At 38.0% G+C, this 21,030-nt stretch overlaps 1 protein-coding gene across 2 annotated transcripts in view; it reads right to left on the minus strand.

Moving 5' to 3' along the window:
• Positions 1–21,030, minus strand: part of grm3 (glutamate receptor, metabotropic 3) — a 40,897-nt gene that overhangs the window by 3,826 nt on the left and 16,041 nt on the right. For both annotated transcript variants that reach the window (XM_016456473.1, XM_016456474.1), the window contains exons 2-5: positions 19,836–20,447; positions 16,150–17,023; positions 3,809–4,884; positions 192–369 (exon numbers count right to left, since the gene is read on the minus strand). In XM_016456473.1, coding sequence (XP_016311959.1) covers positions 192–369; positions 3,809–4,884; positions 16,150–17,023; positions 19,836–20,294 — 2,587 coding nt within the window. In that variant the 5' untranslated portion in view covers positions 20,295–20,447. The remainder of the gene's footprint in view (positions 1–191; positions 370–3,808; positions 4,885–16,149; positions 17,024–19,835; positions 20,448–21,030) is intronic.

Genomic DNA, 21,030 nt, shown 5'->3' on the forward strand with positions numbered 1-21,030 from the left:
TACCCAATACCTAAACTTAACAACTACCTTACTATTAATAAGCAGCAAATTAGTAGTTTATTGAGGCAAAAGTTAGCAGTTAATGGTTTGTTAATAGCGAGTATTGGACCTTAAAATAAAGTGTGACCAATGTGACATACTTAAACTTCAAATACGGCAATATCTCTTTTTGTTTTGTGTGTAGATCTCACCGTGGGACGCGTAGCTAGTGGCCGGCCCGCTCACACTGAACCGGTTCATGTTTAACCGGTGACTGGTGACGTTCTTCTGAGGCTGGAACATGATGATGTGGACTTTGGGGGCAAACATGCAGCCCAGCACCACAAATCCACTCAGACTGACAGATATACACATGGTTGTGGTTTGGACCTGAGAGAGAGAGAGAGGAAAACCACAATTCATGTCTCACCCTCATTGTCTCTATGGTGACTCCCATTCATTCCCATAATCAGAAGCTATTAGTTGTAACTATCAAGAACCCCCTTGGCTAATAAAGAGGTAGAGCACGGGGTATAATATCAGTGACATTTAGCAAAGTGCTGCGTAAATAGCATTTGATTAGAAGTAGTTGAACGTCTCCCATTAGCAACATAATTTTCCTCCCTCCAGTTTTAGATCTTCGTGTTGTTCCCCGCGGTCCCCCGTTAAGACGCACCGCTGTTACAGAACGAATAGGAGGACGGATATAACGCTAAACAGGAATTTCTCAGCCCAGGGGAATCTAGACCTTCACTAACAATCCAACGCTGTTCCGCTTAAGTAACGATTTCACAGAGAGCTAAATGAACGGTATGATCCGTTTCAGTTAGACTTTTATCTCATTATGACTTATCAGCGGGTTCCCCATGCGCATATGTTCATGTCCTGCTAAAAATACGCGAACTGATAAGCTGTTCTGTTAGTCTTGCTCATATTTTCTGCAATGTAATCAGCGTGAGCCATCTTATAAAGCCGTCCTTATTCTGTTGTGTTTTACTCGGTCGCTTCGTAGCTCTGCATGCATTTGCACTCGGGTTTCTGTATCTTTCAACTATCTTGCGCTTCTACAGGCATCAGCATTCTGTGCGAACAGTCTCTGAGGGCTGCGTCTCTTGAGCAAATAGCCTCTCTTCGCACTTCATTGACTGCGGCCTAGTATGATACGTTTTCATCCTGCTCACTGCAAGAATTCCTCTTTGCGTCAGCAGGCTGTCTACATGGTCCAGTTTCTCTCTTGAGTGGCAATGCTGTTTGAGTACTTCAAGCTGGTGTGGTGAATGACAAGCTCGGTTATAGAAACTGAATCGCTCTATGTGATATATTTGTTGCATCAACGAACTATTGAGAAGTTGTCTGTTGAGGCTACGTGTTTGCTGAAGATTTAAATTTGTCAACAGATTTCTATCTGACAGTTCTGCTTACTTGGTGTAATTCCTAATACACGTAACAGCTATCCGAACAGCAGGCATTTTGGGCTCCCACAAGCGCGGATACAAGACAACGTCGTCTGTTTTGCATGTTAATGGCTTTTTTTCTGGTTCCGCTTTTCAGCTCAGATCAGTTTGATTCATTCTCACTAAAGCAGATTAAATCTAGCTGTGTTCAGTTAGCTCCAGGTACTTTCATTTGATTTGAGCAGTATTTCTGCTTATGTCAGACAGGAATGGGTATAATTCAGTTATGTTAAGAATTGGTTACCTTTAAATTCATGAGCTGGAAATGTAATCGATTTGGCCACACCCCAAAGGAAGCTGAATTCATTTCAATTTGTACAATAACAAATATTGTTTTTTTTTTTTTAAAGTAAAAAGATAAGTAAGATGTGCCCTACCCACAGAATTGAGGCAGAATGTTCACAGTGGCATGTTGCTGCAGGTATTAATAATTATTAATATTAATTAGTTCTCTAATAATTCAAGTTATTCAATAAGAACGTATTATTTAATAATTCCATGAATTAGATTTATTGCAAACATATTCATTATTCATCACATCATTTGCCAATTCAGCAGAATCATTAAATCTGAATTTTTATATGTGACCCTGGACCACAAAACCAGTCATAAGTAGCACATGTATATTTGTAGCAATAGCCAACAATACATTGTATGGGTCAAAATGATTGATTTTTCCTTTATGCCAAAAATCATTAGGATAATAAGTAAAGATCATGTTCCATGAGGATATTTTGTAAATTTCCTACCGTAAATATTTCAAAACTTAATTTTTGATTAGTAATACAGCGGGTAAAATAAGTATCGAATACGTCACCATTTTTCTCAGTAAATATATTTCTAAAGGTGCTGTTGACATGAAATTTTCACCAGATGTCGGTAACAATCCAAGTAACCCATACATACAAAGAAAGCAAAACAAATAAGTTCAGAAATGAAGTTATGTGTAATAAAATGGAATGACACAGGCAAAGAGTATTGAACTACTGAAATGTATTTAATACTCTGTACAAAAGCCTTTGTTGGTAATGACAGCTTCAAGACGCCTCCTGTATGGAGAAACTAGTCGCATGTATTGCTCAGGAGTGATTTTGTCCCATTCTTCCACAGAGTCTTCAAATCTTGAAGGTTCCGTGGGCCTCTTCTATGAACTCAAAACTTTATTTCTTATTTTCTATTGGATTTAAGTCAGGTGATTGGCTGGACATTCTAGCAGCTTTATTTTCTTTTTCTTTTTCTCTCAATGAGAGTTTCCTTGGCTGTGTTTGGGATCATTGTCTTGTGAAATGTCCACCCTTGTTTCATCTTCATCGTCCTGGTACTGTAGGTGTTGGGACTGAACCAGCTAATATTAATTTCCACTGACTAGGGGCAGGATTGCTTTCTAATTACTGATAGATTTCAGCTGGTGTCTTGGCTTTCCATGCCTTTTTGCACCTCCCTTTCGTCATCTGTTCAGTACTTTTCCCCTGCGTCATTCCATTTTATTACACATAACTTAATTTTTTAACTTATTTGTTTTGTTTTCATTGTTGTTACCGACATCTGGTGAAAATATCAAGTCAACAGCACCTTTAGAAATATATTTACTGAGAAAAATGGTGATGCGTTCAATACTTATTTTACCCGCTGTATGCATTGCTAAGGACTTCATTTGGACAACTTTAAAGGCGATTTTCTCAATATTTTGATTTTCTGCACACTCAGATTTCAGATTTTTAAATAGTTTTAAATCTCAGCCAAATATGATCCTATCCTAACAAATCATACATGGAATGGAAAGCTTATTTATTAAAAGAATTGACACTTATGACTGGTTTTGTGGTCCAGGGTCACATATGTTATTGTTCAGATGTATTTTTTTTTACTTGGATTCTGTTATTTGATTTGTCTGCTATTATTAGAATTTTGCATTTTTACACTCTTTTAAAAACTAATATAACAAACAATCTATACATTTTAAATATTATAGATTTGCCTGTGTATAAGGCCTATGAAACATCAGGCTTAATGAATCCATCATTCAAGATTTGCCTAGACAAACCTTCCTTTTCTACTTGAAGGGAATTTCAACCAAAAATTTAACTTTTGTCATTATTTCATATCAGAACAAAAGAAGATACTTTGACTCTGGCAACTAAACAACATTGGAGCCCAATGACTTTCATTGTATGGAGAAAAAACACAAAATATCTTATTTTGTGTTCCACAGAAGAAATAGAGTCATACAAGTTTGGAATGACATGATCGTGAGTAAACAGTGGCACAATTAAATTTGTGGGTGATTTATCCCTTTAAATCTTACACTTATTGCAGTTATATGAATTTCAGTTAACTTTAATTTTACTGAATTAATTTTACAGTGTCAGACGTACCCTGTAGTCACTGGAGGTGACGTAGAAGATGGGCAGGAAGGCCAGCCAGATGATACAGGTGGTGTACATGGTGAAGCCGATGAACTTGGCCTCATTGAAGTTCTCCGGACACTTGCGGGTCTTGAAGGCGTAGACCGTGCAGAGGACCACCAGAACCACGTCATAGCTCAGCGACAGCAGCATGCTAGAGTCCCGTACGTTACACTTCAAAATGACAGTCTGGCGTTTCTCCGGCGTTGTGAACCGCCGTGTGCCGGGCACTTCCAGGAGTAGCCAGACGGACACCAACAAGAGCTGCACGGAGATCAACAACAGACAGATGAACACCTGTGAGCTGGGACTGATGAAGCGTGGCCTCTGAGCCCCGCCCTCTTTTACACCGCTGAATATGCGAGCGATGCGATTGGTCTTCGTGAGCAAGGCGGAGTAGCATACCGCGAACGAGGTACCGAGGCCTAACCGCCGCAGCGTGCACACGATAGGCGAAGGTTTTGCGATGAATATGAAAGTCATGACGTAGGACATGAAGACTCCCAGCAGCAGGATGTAGCACAGCTCACGACCGGATGCTTTGACCAGCGGCGTGTCGTTGTGCCGAATGAAAACGACGAAGACCATTAAGGTACATATGAAGCCAACACATGCAATTGAGATGGGTCCAATGGCCCAAGCATCCTCCCACATGATGTAGTCCTCAGGAAGGTCGTAGCATCCGGTCAGGTCGGGACGGGGCCATTGGCCGGGTGCACAGGGCATGCATGTGAACTCATCTGGTAGGTATTCATAGGGCTCACAAGGAGTACAAATCCAGCAACAGTATTCGCCGGCTTGCATCTTCTTCATCTCATTGGGAGCGCAAGGGTCACTGCATTGAGACGTGGGTACATCCGCTCCCCTCGGCCAGCCGATCAAGCCCTCGTTTAGGGAAAGACTCTCTGCCCACTCTCCAACCTGGATATAAGTGAACTTGTCGCTGCCTGGCACAAGCTGGTAATTGAAGATGTTGTATCGGCCTATTCCGTCACCATACGCATCAAACTTTACTTGATTCTCCGAGCCGGCAGGGGAGAACGGAGCTTGAGAGAGAGTACGAGAAAGAGGGGAGAAGTTAATTCACACATATCAAGCGGAACGAAACACATTATTAACTCAAAAACAGATAGTTCCCTTTATGACCGTCTTTGGTTATTAACAGTAAGTACGTAAACGGCTGCAGGCTCATGAAGCAATTATAGTAGGCAAAGAAAAGTATCATCAAATCTCTAAACAAAATGACTTTGCAATGCCGTTCGACTTCGAGCGGAGAACGTATCGAGGGTTTGATGAGGAATCGTGCTGCTTACTGTCAGGGTTTATGTGCTAGGTATTGGTTTTATCGTTCATATGAAGTCTCCCACACACCTCTGTACTGTAGCTCGGGGCTCTGGGAGTAAGCGTCCTTGGTCAGCACATTGCAAAATAAGACACGGCAAATGAGCACAGAGGAGATGATGCTTCTGTCTCGCGTTTTGGCCTCAGGGAGAATGATATAGTGTGAACCAGGAGAAAAGACAAGAAGAAAATGCCCCTCAAGGGATGATGGACAAACTGTCACTACTGTTTGTACAAGTGATTATTTTTCTATAGGGGCAAGAGAAAGAGTGAGAATTGAAGTTGTGGAGATGTTGACAGAAGTTGTCGATCTATCTCTCTGTCTCTGTCTCTGGATCTATCTATCTATCTATCTATCTATCTATCTGTCTGTCTGTCTGTCTGTCTGTCTCTGTCTGTCTGTCTCTATCTCTATCTATCTATCTATCTATCTGTCTGTCTGTCTGTCTATATAACATGTATTATTATTATGTTTTATAAATATATACATGTATACATATTCGGCTAGTTATTTGGTTCTGTCAGGGATGTGCATATGTATATATATTATGTATTTATAACAGTGCCATGATAATTATATAGTTATTTTTTGTAATTTAAACTATATGTAGACACAAATAGTAGGCTACATCCAAACCTGGTGCAGTGCATTTTCTCTGCACGGTGTAATTGCTCAGAGGGTTGCTGCTGGATGATGATTCATCAGATAAGGAAAACAGGTTAGAAGTTATGAACCCCATCATTCACAAAGATAACGTAAATGTCAACACCCATGCACACACGCACCTACACACACACACACACACACACACACATATGCAGCAAAGGTGCAATGAAATCCATACACGTCTTGCTGTATTCGAGAACTTCATCGTGTGCTGGATCAAACCTTATTAACCTTCTGTGGCCCATAGTTCATTTCTTCATAGCTCATCTGTTCATTCCAGAATTTGATGGCACGCGACCCTCGATAATGTGTAATCATCCCTCATTGGCAGCAGATGTTGAGCACACCCCTATATTAAATAATCAGCATCTGGTAACAGGATAATTAACTGTAATATAATTACCTGTTACAAACACTAATTGCTGTTAATTAGCTTGTGCTGAGCCTCCAAGGATATGGACATACCTATTGTCGGACAAATGCTTTCCATATAGGACTCACAGCGACAATCTGATGGATATCTATATCTATCTATCTATCTATCTATCTATCTATCTATCTATGTATATATATCTATTGTTCCATCACAGATATCCAGTGATGGATGGATAGATATGGGGTTATGGTTGAGGGTGAAATACATCTATCAGTAATAGGTTGATGGATAGATCAGAATGATTGAAATGCAGATATTAGATCATGTATGGATGGATAGATATGGGATTATAATTGAAGTATAGCTTGAATTGGTCATAATTTGATTTGATCCGAGTTCAATCTCAAAATCTCTTGTTTTATGGCAGTCTGCAAAATAATTACTTTGTTGTACATTATTTAAACACTTTTATTTTATGATCTTTTGATGCCTTGTGTTATTTAAAGAACAAAGTTTTATCGTGGACAAAAACCAGTATCTTTCACAATATAAAATAAGTGTCGATCAGAATATCTCTCTGTGCATCCCTGACAGATGTTTGCATGTTTTGTCATGAGATGCTGTAGACACAGATACAGTAAATCAACAAATCAGGCTTGTAGTCTGACGGTGCCTTAGAATAGCTTTATTGATTTGAACAGATCCGGCAAGAGCAGTTTAACCTGTGTGATTTACTTACTGCTATTACTTCTCAACACGAATCACTCAGACTGCTCATGGAGCGGAGGGACATAAACATTCACAGACCGACTGAGGATGAACATGAATTTATAATTGACCTCTCTCTCGTAGGGGAGTCACAAAGTTGTTTACAGATTTTGACACAAGGCATAAAGATCACCATTAAGGCATAAAGAACAGCACTGTACATCATATCGAGTGTATAAACGTGGTCAGGGGTGTTATGCACTTATTTTTGAAGGAGAAAAAGACTTTTACTCTTTTAATAGTCCTGTATGTAAGACATTACATTTGTTGTTTCACTGCCATCCCTCCATTTGTCTGTGTTTGCTCGTTCCAGATGAACTATCTGCGCAATGGCGAGGCTTATTCAGTGACCGTTTCTGCAGGTTACGTCGTTACGCCTGTAGGTGGCGACAAGTGACTCTCTTTATGAGTGAGTCATTGATTCATTAATTCAGCCGATTTGTTCCAAAACACTGATTCATTCAGCAAATAAATTAGTGATGTGTTGAATCATGCACTCAAACGATTCAGCTGCAGCTGAACTTAAATTTTTAAGATGAACTAGATTCATTTTTTTACAGTGTATGTTTTATACATACATAAAACACTATAAATATAAAAATATAAAACACTATTGTTTTCAACAGAAAAGTGTTAGTTTCAGTTTTTTTTCTTCTTTTTTTGTAGCAACTTGTGCAGTCTCTCTTTCTGTCTCTCTCTTAGGTAATATACTGTAACACAGTTCATAGAACGGGAAGAAGGAGGCGGGAACCCGCGAACATTTAAAGACTTTAATAATAAAATAAATAAACACAAAATGAAAGTAAAGCGGCAGCCCCTCACGGACGACTGCTGCACACAAAACAGAAAATAAAGTCCAGGTCTGGTCCTCTCTCGTCTTCCACTATCGTCACACATCCTTTTATCCTTCCGGAGCTCCTCCGTGGGACTCGAGACCGGTGAGTGGCGCAGGTGGCGCTCATTACCATTAAACTCCACTGACCTTGCTCTGCTTCCACAGCTCTCGGCCCCGCCCCACTCATTACATATGCACTTGTCAGTTACTCTTTAAGCTCCATGGTAACATTATTTTCCATTTTGACAGAGACACATAGAGTTGGCGATGTGACATCACTGCTGAGCATGATCCACTTAGCCTACCACAACATGCCAATCTGGCATCCGAGACGTTTCCAAAATTCAGGGCTTAAAGGTGGGGTAAGCGATTTCTGGTAGCCAATGTTGACATTTTAAATCACCAAAACAAACACGCCCCTACCCCAAAAGGGTCTCGCCCCTATTTTGATAGCTCCGCCCCACACATACGTACTCTTTTGTTTTTTTATCCGCCATCTCTATCTTTCTGTCGCTCGGCTCGGCTAATGTCCGTCCTGTGCACTGAACGCTCTCTCCTCCACATCATGAGTAGACACGCCCCTTACTGCTGATTGGCTACAAGTTTGTTTTGCTATTTGGCCCGGATCAGTTTTCTAAAGCGTTTTGAAAAATCGCTTACCCCACCTTTAAAAACAACATATCTCTACTGTGCACACCTATGCAACTGACAGTCGCCATTCAGATACAGCACCCCCATCAAGGACCCACACACATACATCCACAGACATATGCACAGCTGAGTTTGACAGTTGTGTTTTGAAGAGCTTCTTCACCGAGAAAGGAGAACAGAAAGAAATGATAAAGAGGTGTGTCATGAGTAGATAGCAGAGGTGGCGGACTACAGTTACATGATTTGACTCGAGTTGCACATTTAAGGATTTGTGACTTGCTTGATTAAATGAAATGACTCAGGACTCAGGAGTCTACTTGGACTGATGATGTATTTGATGACTAGATGATGCAGCAATGTTACAACAATTAATTATTTTGCAAAATGACAGTCACAGAACAACTAAAACCTCTCAGTCTACATTTACACAGTGCACAGTCATGCAAAAGCATGCGATTTACATTGCTTCTGTCACCCAGAGTGAAATTTAAGACTAAATTATTATTATTATTTATTTATTCATTTTTATTTTTTTTTAATTCAACTCATTATTACAGAGTTAAAATCAAATAGGCTACAGCTACCTTTCAGTAACATCAAACCTCATTGGTTCTTGGGTGTATACATGAGCTGATCAATCATTTCATTTGATTCAAGATTGAATAACTAACTAAATATTGCTCTGTTCATCATACAATGGGATAATATATTTTCTGAAGACTTGGATTAAATTGCTGGAGCTGAATGGATTACTTTTATGCTACCTTTAGGTCCTTTCGAAATTTTGAACACCATTGATTTTCACTCAACTGAAACATTTTTCAAAATATTTATGTTCTGCAGAAGAAAACCAGTTTGGAATAGCATGTGGGTGAGTAAATATATAATATTATTAATAATATATTCATATTTAATAGTAATGTAAATAAGTAGTATAAGTAAAAAAGAACAAATAATATATATATATATATATATATATATGTGTTACATGATCCTTCAGAAATCATTCTAATATGTTGATTTTTTATTTATTTTATTTTATTTTTTTACATTTTGAATTTCTTTGCATCATGAGTCCTATTCCTCCAAAAATGAGTCATTCCTAAATTTCCATTCATTTAATGGGATAACAACAAAAGTTTTTTGATCTATTTACTGTATTTTTTCCCCCTTGTAAAACAATTTAAGCTGACAGAATCAGCTTTTAGACATTAAACAACAGTATGTTTCTTTTGGGATATTTATAATTCATAAAACAGAAAGTTCAATTCCTGGAGGGAAATAAATAAGTAATATAAGGCACTTTTTATACTGTGACATTACTTGATTCTTAGCAGGACAGCTTGCATGAGGTGAGCCACTGACTTGACATTTTTTCTTTACTGCAGACTCGAGACTTGCCTTTTTCTTTTCTGTGTGTTTACCACCTCTGCTAAATAGTTGTGGATGTGTTTATGACTCTGTCCAGCTATATAAATGCACAGCAGTTTGGGCACAGTTTTGTGAGATTGTGTCGTATGAGCGCAGAGATGCTATCCATGCCTGACTTTCCCACTTCGCTGTTTACATGACAATAAATCTTCCATAGAGCAACAAATACACAAGCTCTTCTTTCTGTGGTGCCAGTTCAGTGTGTGTGTAGTGCATGTGTGTGTCTGTGTTAATGGTGGGTGGATGAGCGATTGCTTTGTTTCATAGTGTATTATGACGTTGCTCTGTGTGTGTGTGATAAGAATGCAAGCAAGGTGAAAACTCTTCTGTAGCTGCTCAGTGTCAAACGCTTCTGCTGCTCCGAAAATACACCATCGCTAAAATAATAATCCATTGTTGTGAGGCATGATAAATATTTACTCCAGATCTGTGAATTTGAGAGGCGGCTAATTAGTTGTAAGTGATCTAGTGGCTGCAGATGGAGGTGATGCTTAAATCCCAGCTTTCATTATGTGTGTGTGTGTTTGTGAGGCAATGGTGGGCGGACGAGCAATTGTTTTGTTTCATGGTGTGTGGGTTGAAAGTGTCTGAGAAAAGGAAAAACACAAATATCCTATTGTGTGTGTTTGTGTGTGTGTGTGTGTGTGTGTGTGTCTGTCTTGATAGCTCATTTCCAGATTCTAGTGAGCTGCCTACCTAGAGATTATTTTGAAGCATCACAGGTGTTTCCGACACAAAGGCGACTGTTTCAAAAGGTTAGTGGTAGAATTATACTGCCCTCTAGATACCTGTTTGAATTTAAAAAAATTTGTATTAACAGTCATTTTAAATTATATATATATATATATATATATTACAATATTACTGTTTCTGTTTCTGTTTCAGTAGTGTAGATTGCAATTGTAATTGCATGCATCCTTCATGGAGAAATACAACAATCTTTTTTTTTTTATTAACTGAAGCATTTTTACACAGATTAAGAGAATTAATCTGTGATTAATAGAATTATCCAAATATAATTATATCGTTTTTGCATGCATTGCAGTGGTATTGCTTAGTACATTTAAAATGACATTTATTTATAAATATTTATGTATTTGTCATTTTAAAAGCCCCACAACTGCAAATGAAAAAGGCTTACAGTTATAGTTTTAGCAGTAGCAGTTTTTAACTTCTCCAGCAGAAACGGTAAGTACTGTAAACAGGTGTTAAGCAGCACTGTTAGTTTCTCAACCTCTCCAATATGACATGTTAAATTTGCCAGTCTTTCATTACAAAAAAAAGAGTACAAGCCAATCTAAGCTAAAACTAAGTTTGACTAAGTTTAAGTACAGTTGCTCCCTGTGTAAAGCGTTCCAGACATACAGTATCACGTATGAAGTTTTATTTTAGTTTGGATGTTGCTTAAGAAGGCAGTTGCCTTTGTAGGTAGTAGAAAGCAATAAAGATCATGCGGTTTTGGAATATGAGGGCGAATATCTAAGTGTGTGTTTGTGCTAAATGAGTGGCACTCAATGGAAGTACTGTATCCCTCTCTATCTTGCTTTCTTTTTCTCTTTGTTGACAGGACTCCCCTCTGTAACCCTACTGGATTACCTCACCACTTGATGCCATGTGGCGACCTAATTGCTATAGCAACGGCATGTTGCCACAGTGTGTTAGGGTATTCGAGGAGTCGGGCTCTTGGGGATGTGACAGGCTCCTCGCAGCACAGGAACGCTCTGATGCAGAGGGTAAGGTTTTTACACAACACCACTGACAAGAGGAGCTGCCTGTGAATAGCACTTTGTGACATCCAGCTAACCGCTTCTAACACTTTTATCATGCAATAAGCCATAAACAGGTCCTGCTGGAAGAATGTTCTAGAAGGAGGTGGAATATTCTTCAGGGTTGTAGAGTAGATGGTACACCTGGTGTTAATATCCATCTTTGGGTGATTCAATCACAAATGATCAGCTGAGATGTTTGCAATTAACTGTATACCAGATATTTGCATGTTAAAATGTGTATCCAATGGATTTAATTAAAGGAGTAGTTTGGCCAAAAATGTAAATTCTGTCATCATTTATTCACTCTCATGTTGTTTCAAACTTGTTTGAGTTTCTTTCTTCTGTGCCAGGTTATTATTTAAATAAAACTAAAACATAAAAAGGTTTGTTACTTAAATATGAATATAAACTGAAATAAAGTATTTTAAAACTTATAATTATCTAAAGTTGTTGCAATATTTCTCATTTTTTAGTTCTCATTTAGTTTAACTTGAGGTACTAAAATGACAAAAACGTAAACCAAATAAAAATGATTAAAAACTATAAAGACATGTTTAAAAAACAAAAACAAAATGACTAAAATTTTAACTAAAATGAAAACAAAAAATATAAAAATAAAAACTAATTCACAATATCAATAAAATGATAGTATCTCAATAATACTAAAATGACACAGTTCCAGAACATAAAAAGATATTTTGAGAAGACTCTTTTGCTCACCAAGGCTGTATTTATTTGATAAAAAATACAGTATAATAATGTAATATTGCAAAATATTAGAAAAAGAGTTCATCTTTCTATTTTAATTTAAGATGTAATTTATTCCTGTGATGGCAAAGATGAATTTTCAGCATCATTACTCCAGTCTTCAGTGTCACATGATCCTTCAGAAATCATTTTAATATGCTGATTTGCTGCTCAAGAAACATTTTTAATGATTATCAATGTTACAAATTACTATTATATATAATAATGTCTTCAGCATTATTATCAATGTTTGAAACTTAACAAAACTGCTTAATACTTTTGCGGAAACCATTATATATATATTTTAGATGGATCATTTTACTCAGTATTTGTATGCTCTTCATATTAATGCTTATTAGAATACAGTTCTATCAAAAAAAAGTTTGCAACAACATGAGGGTGAGTAAATGTTCATTTTTTTGGGTGAACTATCACTTTAAGGACTCGATTCCAAGCTCCCAGCTCACTGTTAATATCAAGTGTAAATGGGCTGCCACTGATCATACAAAATGCCAAAAGGTGTGCATCCGAGTTCTGAAAACCAGCCAAGCAAATGACAAATAGACTCCAAAAGCTCAAGTGTGAAAGCACCTTTAGTAATAATAGGCTTTCCATAGATAAAAAGAAAGCTAGAGAAGGGTCAGCTGTGTGAACTTTGTGAGTCAGAATGCTGGAAACGCAGAGGACTTAATTCTTCACTATAGGGAGGAGAATGTGAACTGTAAATCCTTCTGGGCTTCTCTTCTCATCTCTTCCATCTTTCCTCCGTTTCTCTCTTTCTCCATGGCAGATCATCTATACCAACACCCTTCTCTGGATTCCAGGCACATCTACGATCCTTCTCACTCCACAAGCTCCTCCATTCTGTCTTTTCTGTCTCTCTCTCTCTACCTCCATCTCCTCTGTCTGCATGATGATGATGTTTTTTTCCCCTCCTGTTCTCCTGCATGGCTTGCCTCCTGCCTCCCTCTCAATCGCCTCAGACAGCAAACCCCACACGTCTTTGATTCTGCGCTTGAAAAATGAAGATGGTGAACTTCAAAGAGAATGTTCTTCTGCTGATGCGTATCAGCCCACTCAACCTCTCTCCCGTCATTTTATCTGCCCGATCTTTCTATCTTTCTATCTTTCTCTCTCACTCTTTCCATCTGTCTTTGTGTCGGTTTCTCTCTTTTCTGTGTGTGAAACTAGCGTTACCTCCCTCTGTTGCTCTGTCTTTCATACATACACATGCACACATATGCACTGTACAAAAAGTACTGTGGCGGTACAGTGATAGTATCATAGGGAAAAGCATGGCATTTTGTTGTATGGCACAAATTTTCATGTAGTTTTGTGTCTTTTTTTAATGTATTATTAATTTTACATATGAAGAGTTTATTTGCAAAAACAGGTAACTAATAACATTATTTTCAAAAATCATGTTTTTTTTATTATGTTATCATGTTTTTATTGTGTTTTGTTGTGTTAGTTAGCTGTATTTTTTTGTTCTTTTTTAACCTAATCAAAATAACCCAACTGCAGTTTGATTGAAATTGGAATGCACAATGGAAAAACATGATTTTTGAAAATAGTTAAAAACGGAGTTATCTGTTTTGCAAATGAACTCTTCATATCTATCTATCTATCTATCTATCTATCGTCGATATATATGGATCAAAAGTGACAGTAAAAACATTTAAAATGCTACAGTTTCTATTTCAAATGCTATTCTATTCTATTTCTAACTTTTTATTTAACAAAAAATAAAAAAAGTAACATGTTCCATAAAAAAATATTACACGGCACAACTGTTTTCAGCATTAATAATATTCCAAAATGTTACTTAGACGCCAAATCAGCATAAAATGATTTCTTAAGGATCATGTGACACTGAAGACTGGAGTAATGGCTGCTGAAAATTCTGCTATGCCATCATAGGAATAAATATAATTTGAAAATGTATTAAAGGGGTCATAGGATGCCCATTTTCCACAAGTTGATATGATTCTTTGGGGTCTTAATGAAAAGTCTGTAACATAGTTTGGTTAAAATTTCTCAATGGTAGTGTAAAAAACACATTTTTTACCCTGTCAAAAACAGCTCTTTTCAGATCAAGCCGTTTTTGTAGCATTTTCCTTTAAATGTTAATGAGCTCTGCTGACCCCACCCCTTTCTTCCGAGCTGCTCTCAGAGAGACCATTTATTTTAGCCGCATTCATCGTGAAACTTGCTAATTAGCACATTATTAGGAAAGGCGATTTGCAAAGATTCATTAAATAGGAGTCATTCTTGTCTACATCTGCTCTAGCGGTGAAACAATGGCGGACTGATGACAGCTCACTCAGGGCGGGTCTAAGTTAAGACACCAGTCCAGTCTGTGCTGAAACGCTACTGTCAATCAAACTATCGTGTGAGGGGCCTGTCTGTGTGACGTCACACAGACAGGCATCTGAGATCGGCTCGATTTGAGAAGGGGTAAAGATTTTAGTAGATTAACAAAAAACCACTGGGTGGATTTTTATCATTATAGGGTGGTTGTGTGCACACACTGCCAACACACATTTCAGTTCAAACAACTTGTAAAAGTGCATGTAGCATCCTATGACCCCTTTAAGAAAGAAAACAGTTGTTTTAAACGGTAATAATATTTCACAAAATTACTGATTTTTATAATATGTTTTATTTATTTTTACTGTATTTTTGATCAGATAAATGTATTCCTGTTGAGCATAATAGATTTCTATTAAGAATATTTAATTATTAATTAATTAATTATTATTATCAGCATTATTATTATTATTATTATTATGTACATATTAATTTCTGATCCATTGTAAATCCCTTATAAAAAGTACTAACCATGGTATTTTGGGATTTTACTATGGTACCACTATGGTATTTAAGATATGGTACCATGAACTTCAGTACTATGGTATATTTCAAAATACCACAGTATTACCATCTGATACTGCCACTGTACTATAGCACCATCACAGTACTTTTTGTAAGTGTATACTGTGCTATAGACCATGGTATTTATTTACATCACTCTGCAGCCTCTTTCTTCTCACATTAAGGAATTTCAGCTCAAATCAATATTTAATGTCCATTTATTTATTTGGTAAGTAGTCTTGTAATCAACTAAATTATGCACAGTCTGCCGGTCATTATTGCAAAATAACCCCCTTAGAATGATATAAGACCACTCTGTTTCAAGTGAGGATCCTGATTACCCTATCAAGGTTTATTTTGCATCTCTACATTATCCCTTATGTATTCATTATGCGCTGCTTATGTATAATGTAATTGTGCTGCTGTTCCCATCATCTCTGTTTGGCATAGTCAGAATTCTCTGCATCCTTTCCTCCTCGAAACTTCTAGCTATCGTTAGCTCTCTCCCTCTGTGAGTTTGTCTTTGAATGTGTTTGTGCATAGTCACAGATAAGTGTGGCATAATCCCATCTACTTGCCACGCCAACCTGAGCATGCTGAGCACTTTTACATAGTTTATTTTTACCTGCCTCTCTCTCCTTCAGCTGTCAGTCAATGCCGAGCTCTCAGCGGCGCTGACAGAAGACGCTCAACTCCTGCCTCATTCTCCAAGTCGCAATCAAGACACACAGTGTCTCTAATTACAGAGCCTGTAAACCTGCCGTTTCGGAACCACGGAGTGACACAGATACGCCGCGAACAACGCAAACTCGTATGCTGCTAGACTGTGAGGAGAAAAACAAAGCAGGTTACCTCTAAAGTTGACGTGAAGTAGAAAGTCCCGGTAGAGTTTCCTGCCATCGAGACTCCGCATGGCGTCGCACAAGCGCGTGGTGTTGGTGCAAAGAGTCCGTTGCATTCGATGCAAGGCGTGCGCCATGGCATATACAGCGTTTACGACAAACATGATCTTTGATTCGGGCTCAAAATTTGACTTGTCGATAGTCAGTTCTGGGTCACAAGGTGGCTTTGGGGTTCCCGCCCCTGCTGCCGAAGCGCCGCCCAACGAACACTGAAACTTTTGTTCCCAGAAGTCTTTGAACCAAGGGTTGCGGTGATTATTAAGAGGCGTGAGGCTCTGGAAGTAGCGGTTGAACTCTGGTATAGGATGAGCCGCGAGCTCCAAGGTAATCGCACCGTCCGCCGTGAATTCGTTCCCTTTTACGATGCTCTCTTGTGCCCCCCATCCGTCGCTCGCCACCCAGAGGAAAGATGCGTTGAGGCGGGCGGCTGCCGCGATGAGTTCTCGTGCGTCGTCGCTACGCAAAAACAGCACTGCCACGCGGGCCGTGGGCTTTTGTAGAAGCTGACGGACCACCGCCTCGTACGAAGAGCGTTTCGCGCTCGACCGTCCTACTTTTTCCGAAGTAGCGATGCAGATGTTTCTCAAACGGGCTTGTTGCTCGAAGGCTTCGATTCCTGTTTCTCCGTAGTCACCCTCTGAGGCCACTGTGGAAACGTAGGTCCAGTTGAAAGCACGCAGGATCTCCGCCATGGCCTTGGCCTGGTAGAAATCTGGCGGGACGGTGCGTGCGAAGTAATCGTAGCGGGATTTGTCGCTGAGTTTGGCACTGGTACTGGCATAGCTGATCTGAGGGATCTGAAATAGTCGCAGCAGGTTGGCCACCTGGGAGAAACACACAAACATATTCTGCATTACGAATCCTGTATCGATCAATAAGTCAGCACCTTGTGAATTAATTATCCAAAGTCTATGATACATAAAATATTCTTTTTTTAGTCATTTGATTGGATCAAGCCACATTAGCCCAATTAAGAGGACGCAGGCAGCCTCAGCAGGGCCGAGCAGCATGGAAATGTTTCTCTTTGGTGAGACGCAGCTTGGCTCTTCCATGTCTCACATCCCACGCACAGACATGTACAGGATAACGTCTCTTTTCCTGCATAACACTGACACTGGCATGCACAATGACAGCTCGCCGCTCTTTACGTCAAAGATAGGACAAAACCTGCAGTTCGGTCTTGTTGTATGTTTATTTTGTGTTTTGGGATGCTCACAGATATGTGTTCTACATATGAAAGTAATGAATGTTTGCAAAATGCTCAAAACAAGAGTTGCTGACACTTTTTTGATGTTTAGATGTAAGTAGAGATTAAAGCCAACTTGAGATCAAAATTGACATTTCTAAATTTTAGAATTTCTTAATTTAAATTATTATTTTTTTTAATTTCTTCATGCACATTCCTGGTGTTATTGTGATTAATCAGAACATGTTATTAAAAAAAAAAAATAAAAATAAAAAGGTTAAATCAAGTCCCATCCTACTTTCCTTTTTTGCTGATATCACTGAGGCCATGCATGTTATTGACTAATTTTAAACCGGATTTATTTATTGTTTTAGCAAACCTGAATTCTGTCTGTCTTCATTCTAGTATGTAACACCCATTTTCCCCCTTATGAATAGGTTAATCAATGAGAATTTTTTTTTGGGTGGGACTTGATTCTGTTGCTCTCTGAAATACAAAACCGTTTACAAGTTTCAGTTTTTTTTTCTCTTTCAAGGCTGAATTTATTTGATTAAAAATTCAGTAAAAAGCCATTATTATAAAATATTAATATGATTTAAAATAACGGTTTTCCTTTGGAATATATTTTGAAATATAATTTATTCCTCTGATGACAAAGCTGATTTTGAGTCTGAGTCTGCCAGAGGGAGGGAGGCGGGATTGTCAAACAACAGCCGGTGTCGTGAGAGAAAAACAATGCCCAGTCATTGGCGATGAGAGGAGAGCGATGGATAACAATGGTTATCTAACGAGAGACCACTGTGAGGTCACAATTCTCCCAGCTTTTTTGCCAGAAACAGAGCAATATTGCTAAATAAAACTGCAGGAAGACAGGGAAAAGAGTGACTGAGAACAAGAAAAAGACAGAGAGAGGGAACAAGAAGAAAGGAGGGTTAGACAGATTACGGATTTCGGAACTGATAGAGGAAGTCAGCTTTTGCTGAGCCACAAATGGGGAGAGGGTTATGCAAAATTATGCAAATTCCCATGGCTCTGTCACCAGTGGTACTAGAAAGCAACACCGCACAACACACACAATAGTATAGCCGCAGTGCTAATCCGTGCACGTACAAGAGGAAAGGAAAGAGCAAACTGGATTTACAGGAGCGAAGAATGAAAACGGGGTGGCGCAGAGTTATTTGAAGGCGGCCCTCTAAATAATGGATTGAGTTCTTCATAGTTGGTAAGGAAAAAGGGCTGTGTTGTTTTTTTTGCCAAGTAGGTTTCTAGAGGGTAAAGAACAAATTTGTGATTCACAAAGCACAACTTGCAAATAATTCAGTAATTTTGATGAATTCTTCCAAACTGTACACAAATAAAAGTGGTTTAGTAGGTGACTGTGCTCAAAATGTGAACCGGAAGATCTCAAGGGAGGTTATGCTACAGAGACCGGATTTTCTGCTGCTTGTTTAATTTTAGTGAATTAAATGAGCTAATTAAACTCAGTTCTTGAACATGTTCTTGCAACTAATTTGTGAAATCAAACTATGTTTAATCCATTTGTTCGGGACTATATGAAACTATGCATATTTTAGAAAATAAATGAAATAGTTTTTTTATTTAATATGACGTGCACTTGTTTATTTAGCATAATTATATTTATATATTTATATTAAATTATATTTAATTTGAAATTTTGCATTTTTTCTTGTAGTATTCCATAAACAATTTATTATTTTAATTTATTCTTGTAAGTTGCTTATTACTTAGTGTTAAAAAAAAATTGAAGTTGTACATAAACCAATGATTGTGCTTGAGAAGAAAATGCTATTTCAAAAATACTATTACTAGATAATACTATTTCAGTCTTTGTTACTTGCTTTCTTTGTAATTAATTTACTTAATTTTTTCTAGCAATTTTGAATGAAAATAGTTTTAAAGGCAAAAAATAGTTTTAAAGGAAAAAAATATTCAGTGTACTTACCTTCTTTATTTATTGACATTTTTAGATATTTGGACTTTTCATTTGACTACATAAATTACACAAAATCATATTTCAAATGTGAATTTTAAGCTTTTTAACCTAAGTTGCGAACAATATTTTATTTATTCCATAAACAATTATTTTATTTAAAAAACATAAAAAAAAATAAATAATTTTTAGTAAAAACCCCAAAATTGTAAAATTGCAAAATTGTCTATGTCTTATGAAGAAATATAGTATAATAATATTTTTAATACTATGTTAAAGTGGACTAATGCATGTGGTCTGGTATGTTGCATGGTGGTGTATATGCAAAAACTAATTATTTAAAAAACAAATATTTTTGATTATTTGAACTAATTATTTTATTTTTGGTTAAATGTAGTAAAACTTTTCTCATTAACTCATTAATTATTTATTTATATATATGTATGTATGTGTGTATATATATATATATATAATTTAGCTTAAATTGACTTGTTCTGACCTGTATGGAGACACTGCTAAAAGATCCCCCAATGACACCGACTATGGCCAGCGGACTGTCTTCCTGAAGAGCGTAGGATCCATCAGGACAGATGAACTCTGTATCATCTACTTTTGTAAGCGAAGCTCTAACAAACTCCAGCGCCTGTTCCAAAGCGTAGGTGTCCCTCGAGCAGGTGTCCAGGATATGGACGCCCAAAACCACACCCGGTAGCAGACCTACGTCCTGGTTGATCTGATCTATGGCGAAGAGCATTGCCTCAAGCCGCTGGATGCCTCGGTCTTCATTGATCCGGCCACATTCATCCATGCCCATGCCCTTCTCATGGATGGGGAAGAGGCCTCCCAGAACCAGGTCCCCATCGATCTTAATTTCTTTGCGGGGAGAGTCTCCGCTGGAGAGCAGGACCCTGGTACCCAGCAGCACCAGGAGCAGAGCACTGACAGCGGACCACATCATTTAAGGGAAGAAGATTGAGGAGGTGTAACGGTCAGGTGGGGAGAGAGAAGGGTGAAAGGTGGGCGTCAAGGAACTGACAGAGGCATGAAGGGGAAGCAGGGAGCTCTGTCTGGTTACTCATGGAGATCCACAGCACTGGGTTCAGCCTTTGAACTGCACAGAAACAGACAGAGAGAAAGAGACACTATAAGGCAAGGAGACAGACTAAGCGTTGAAATATAAATGTGAGAAATTGTAATGCTCAATATGGCGGCTATACTTCCCCCCCTTTCAGTAAAAAAAACTTTGTTTGCTCTAGAAAGCACATAAACTGGACCAGTCTAAAAATTACATGTTGTTCTTGGTCTTAGGAGCAAATCGTCTTTGAAATATTTAAGTGACATGAAATCTTGACAAACAGTTTTGGAGATTTCAGACTTTTTCCAGTCAAGTAGTTACTCAGAACATGTATTTTGATGAATTACTGCTTCCATGATGTACCTATGGAGCTGTTCAACCGTGAAGTACTATAAATTTGTGCCATAATTTTATTATAATTTTTTTTTTATATTTAGATGCTTTGTTTTACTACATAAATTACACAAAATCATACCTCAAATATGAATTTTGAAGTTTTTTTTAAAACATAAGTTGCTAACAAGTTACTGTAGAAGAGCTGCAATAGTTGTCAAGCTTTTTGTTATTTCTTTTATATTTTTAGTTCACCCACGTTTTCCATATGAGTTTCTTTCTTCTG

Source organism: Sinocyclocheilus anshuiensis, unplaced genomic scaffold (assembly GCF_001515605.1).
Source record: "Sinocyclocheilus anshuiensis isolate Anshui unplaced genomic scaffold, SAMN03320099.WGS_v1.1 scaffold679, whole genome shotgun sequence".
Taxonomy (NCBI): Eukaryota; Metazoa; Chordata; class Actinopteri; order Cypriniformes; family Cyprinidae; genus Sinocyclocheilus; species Sinocyclocheilus anshuiensis.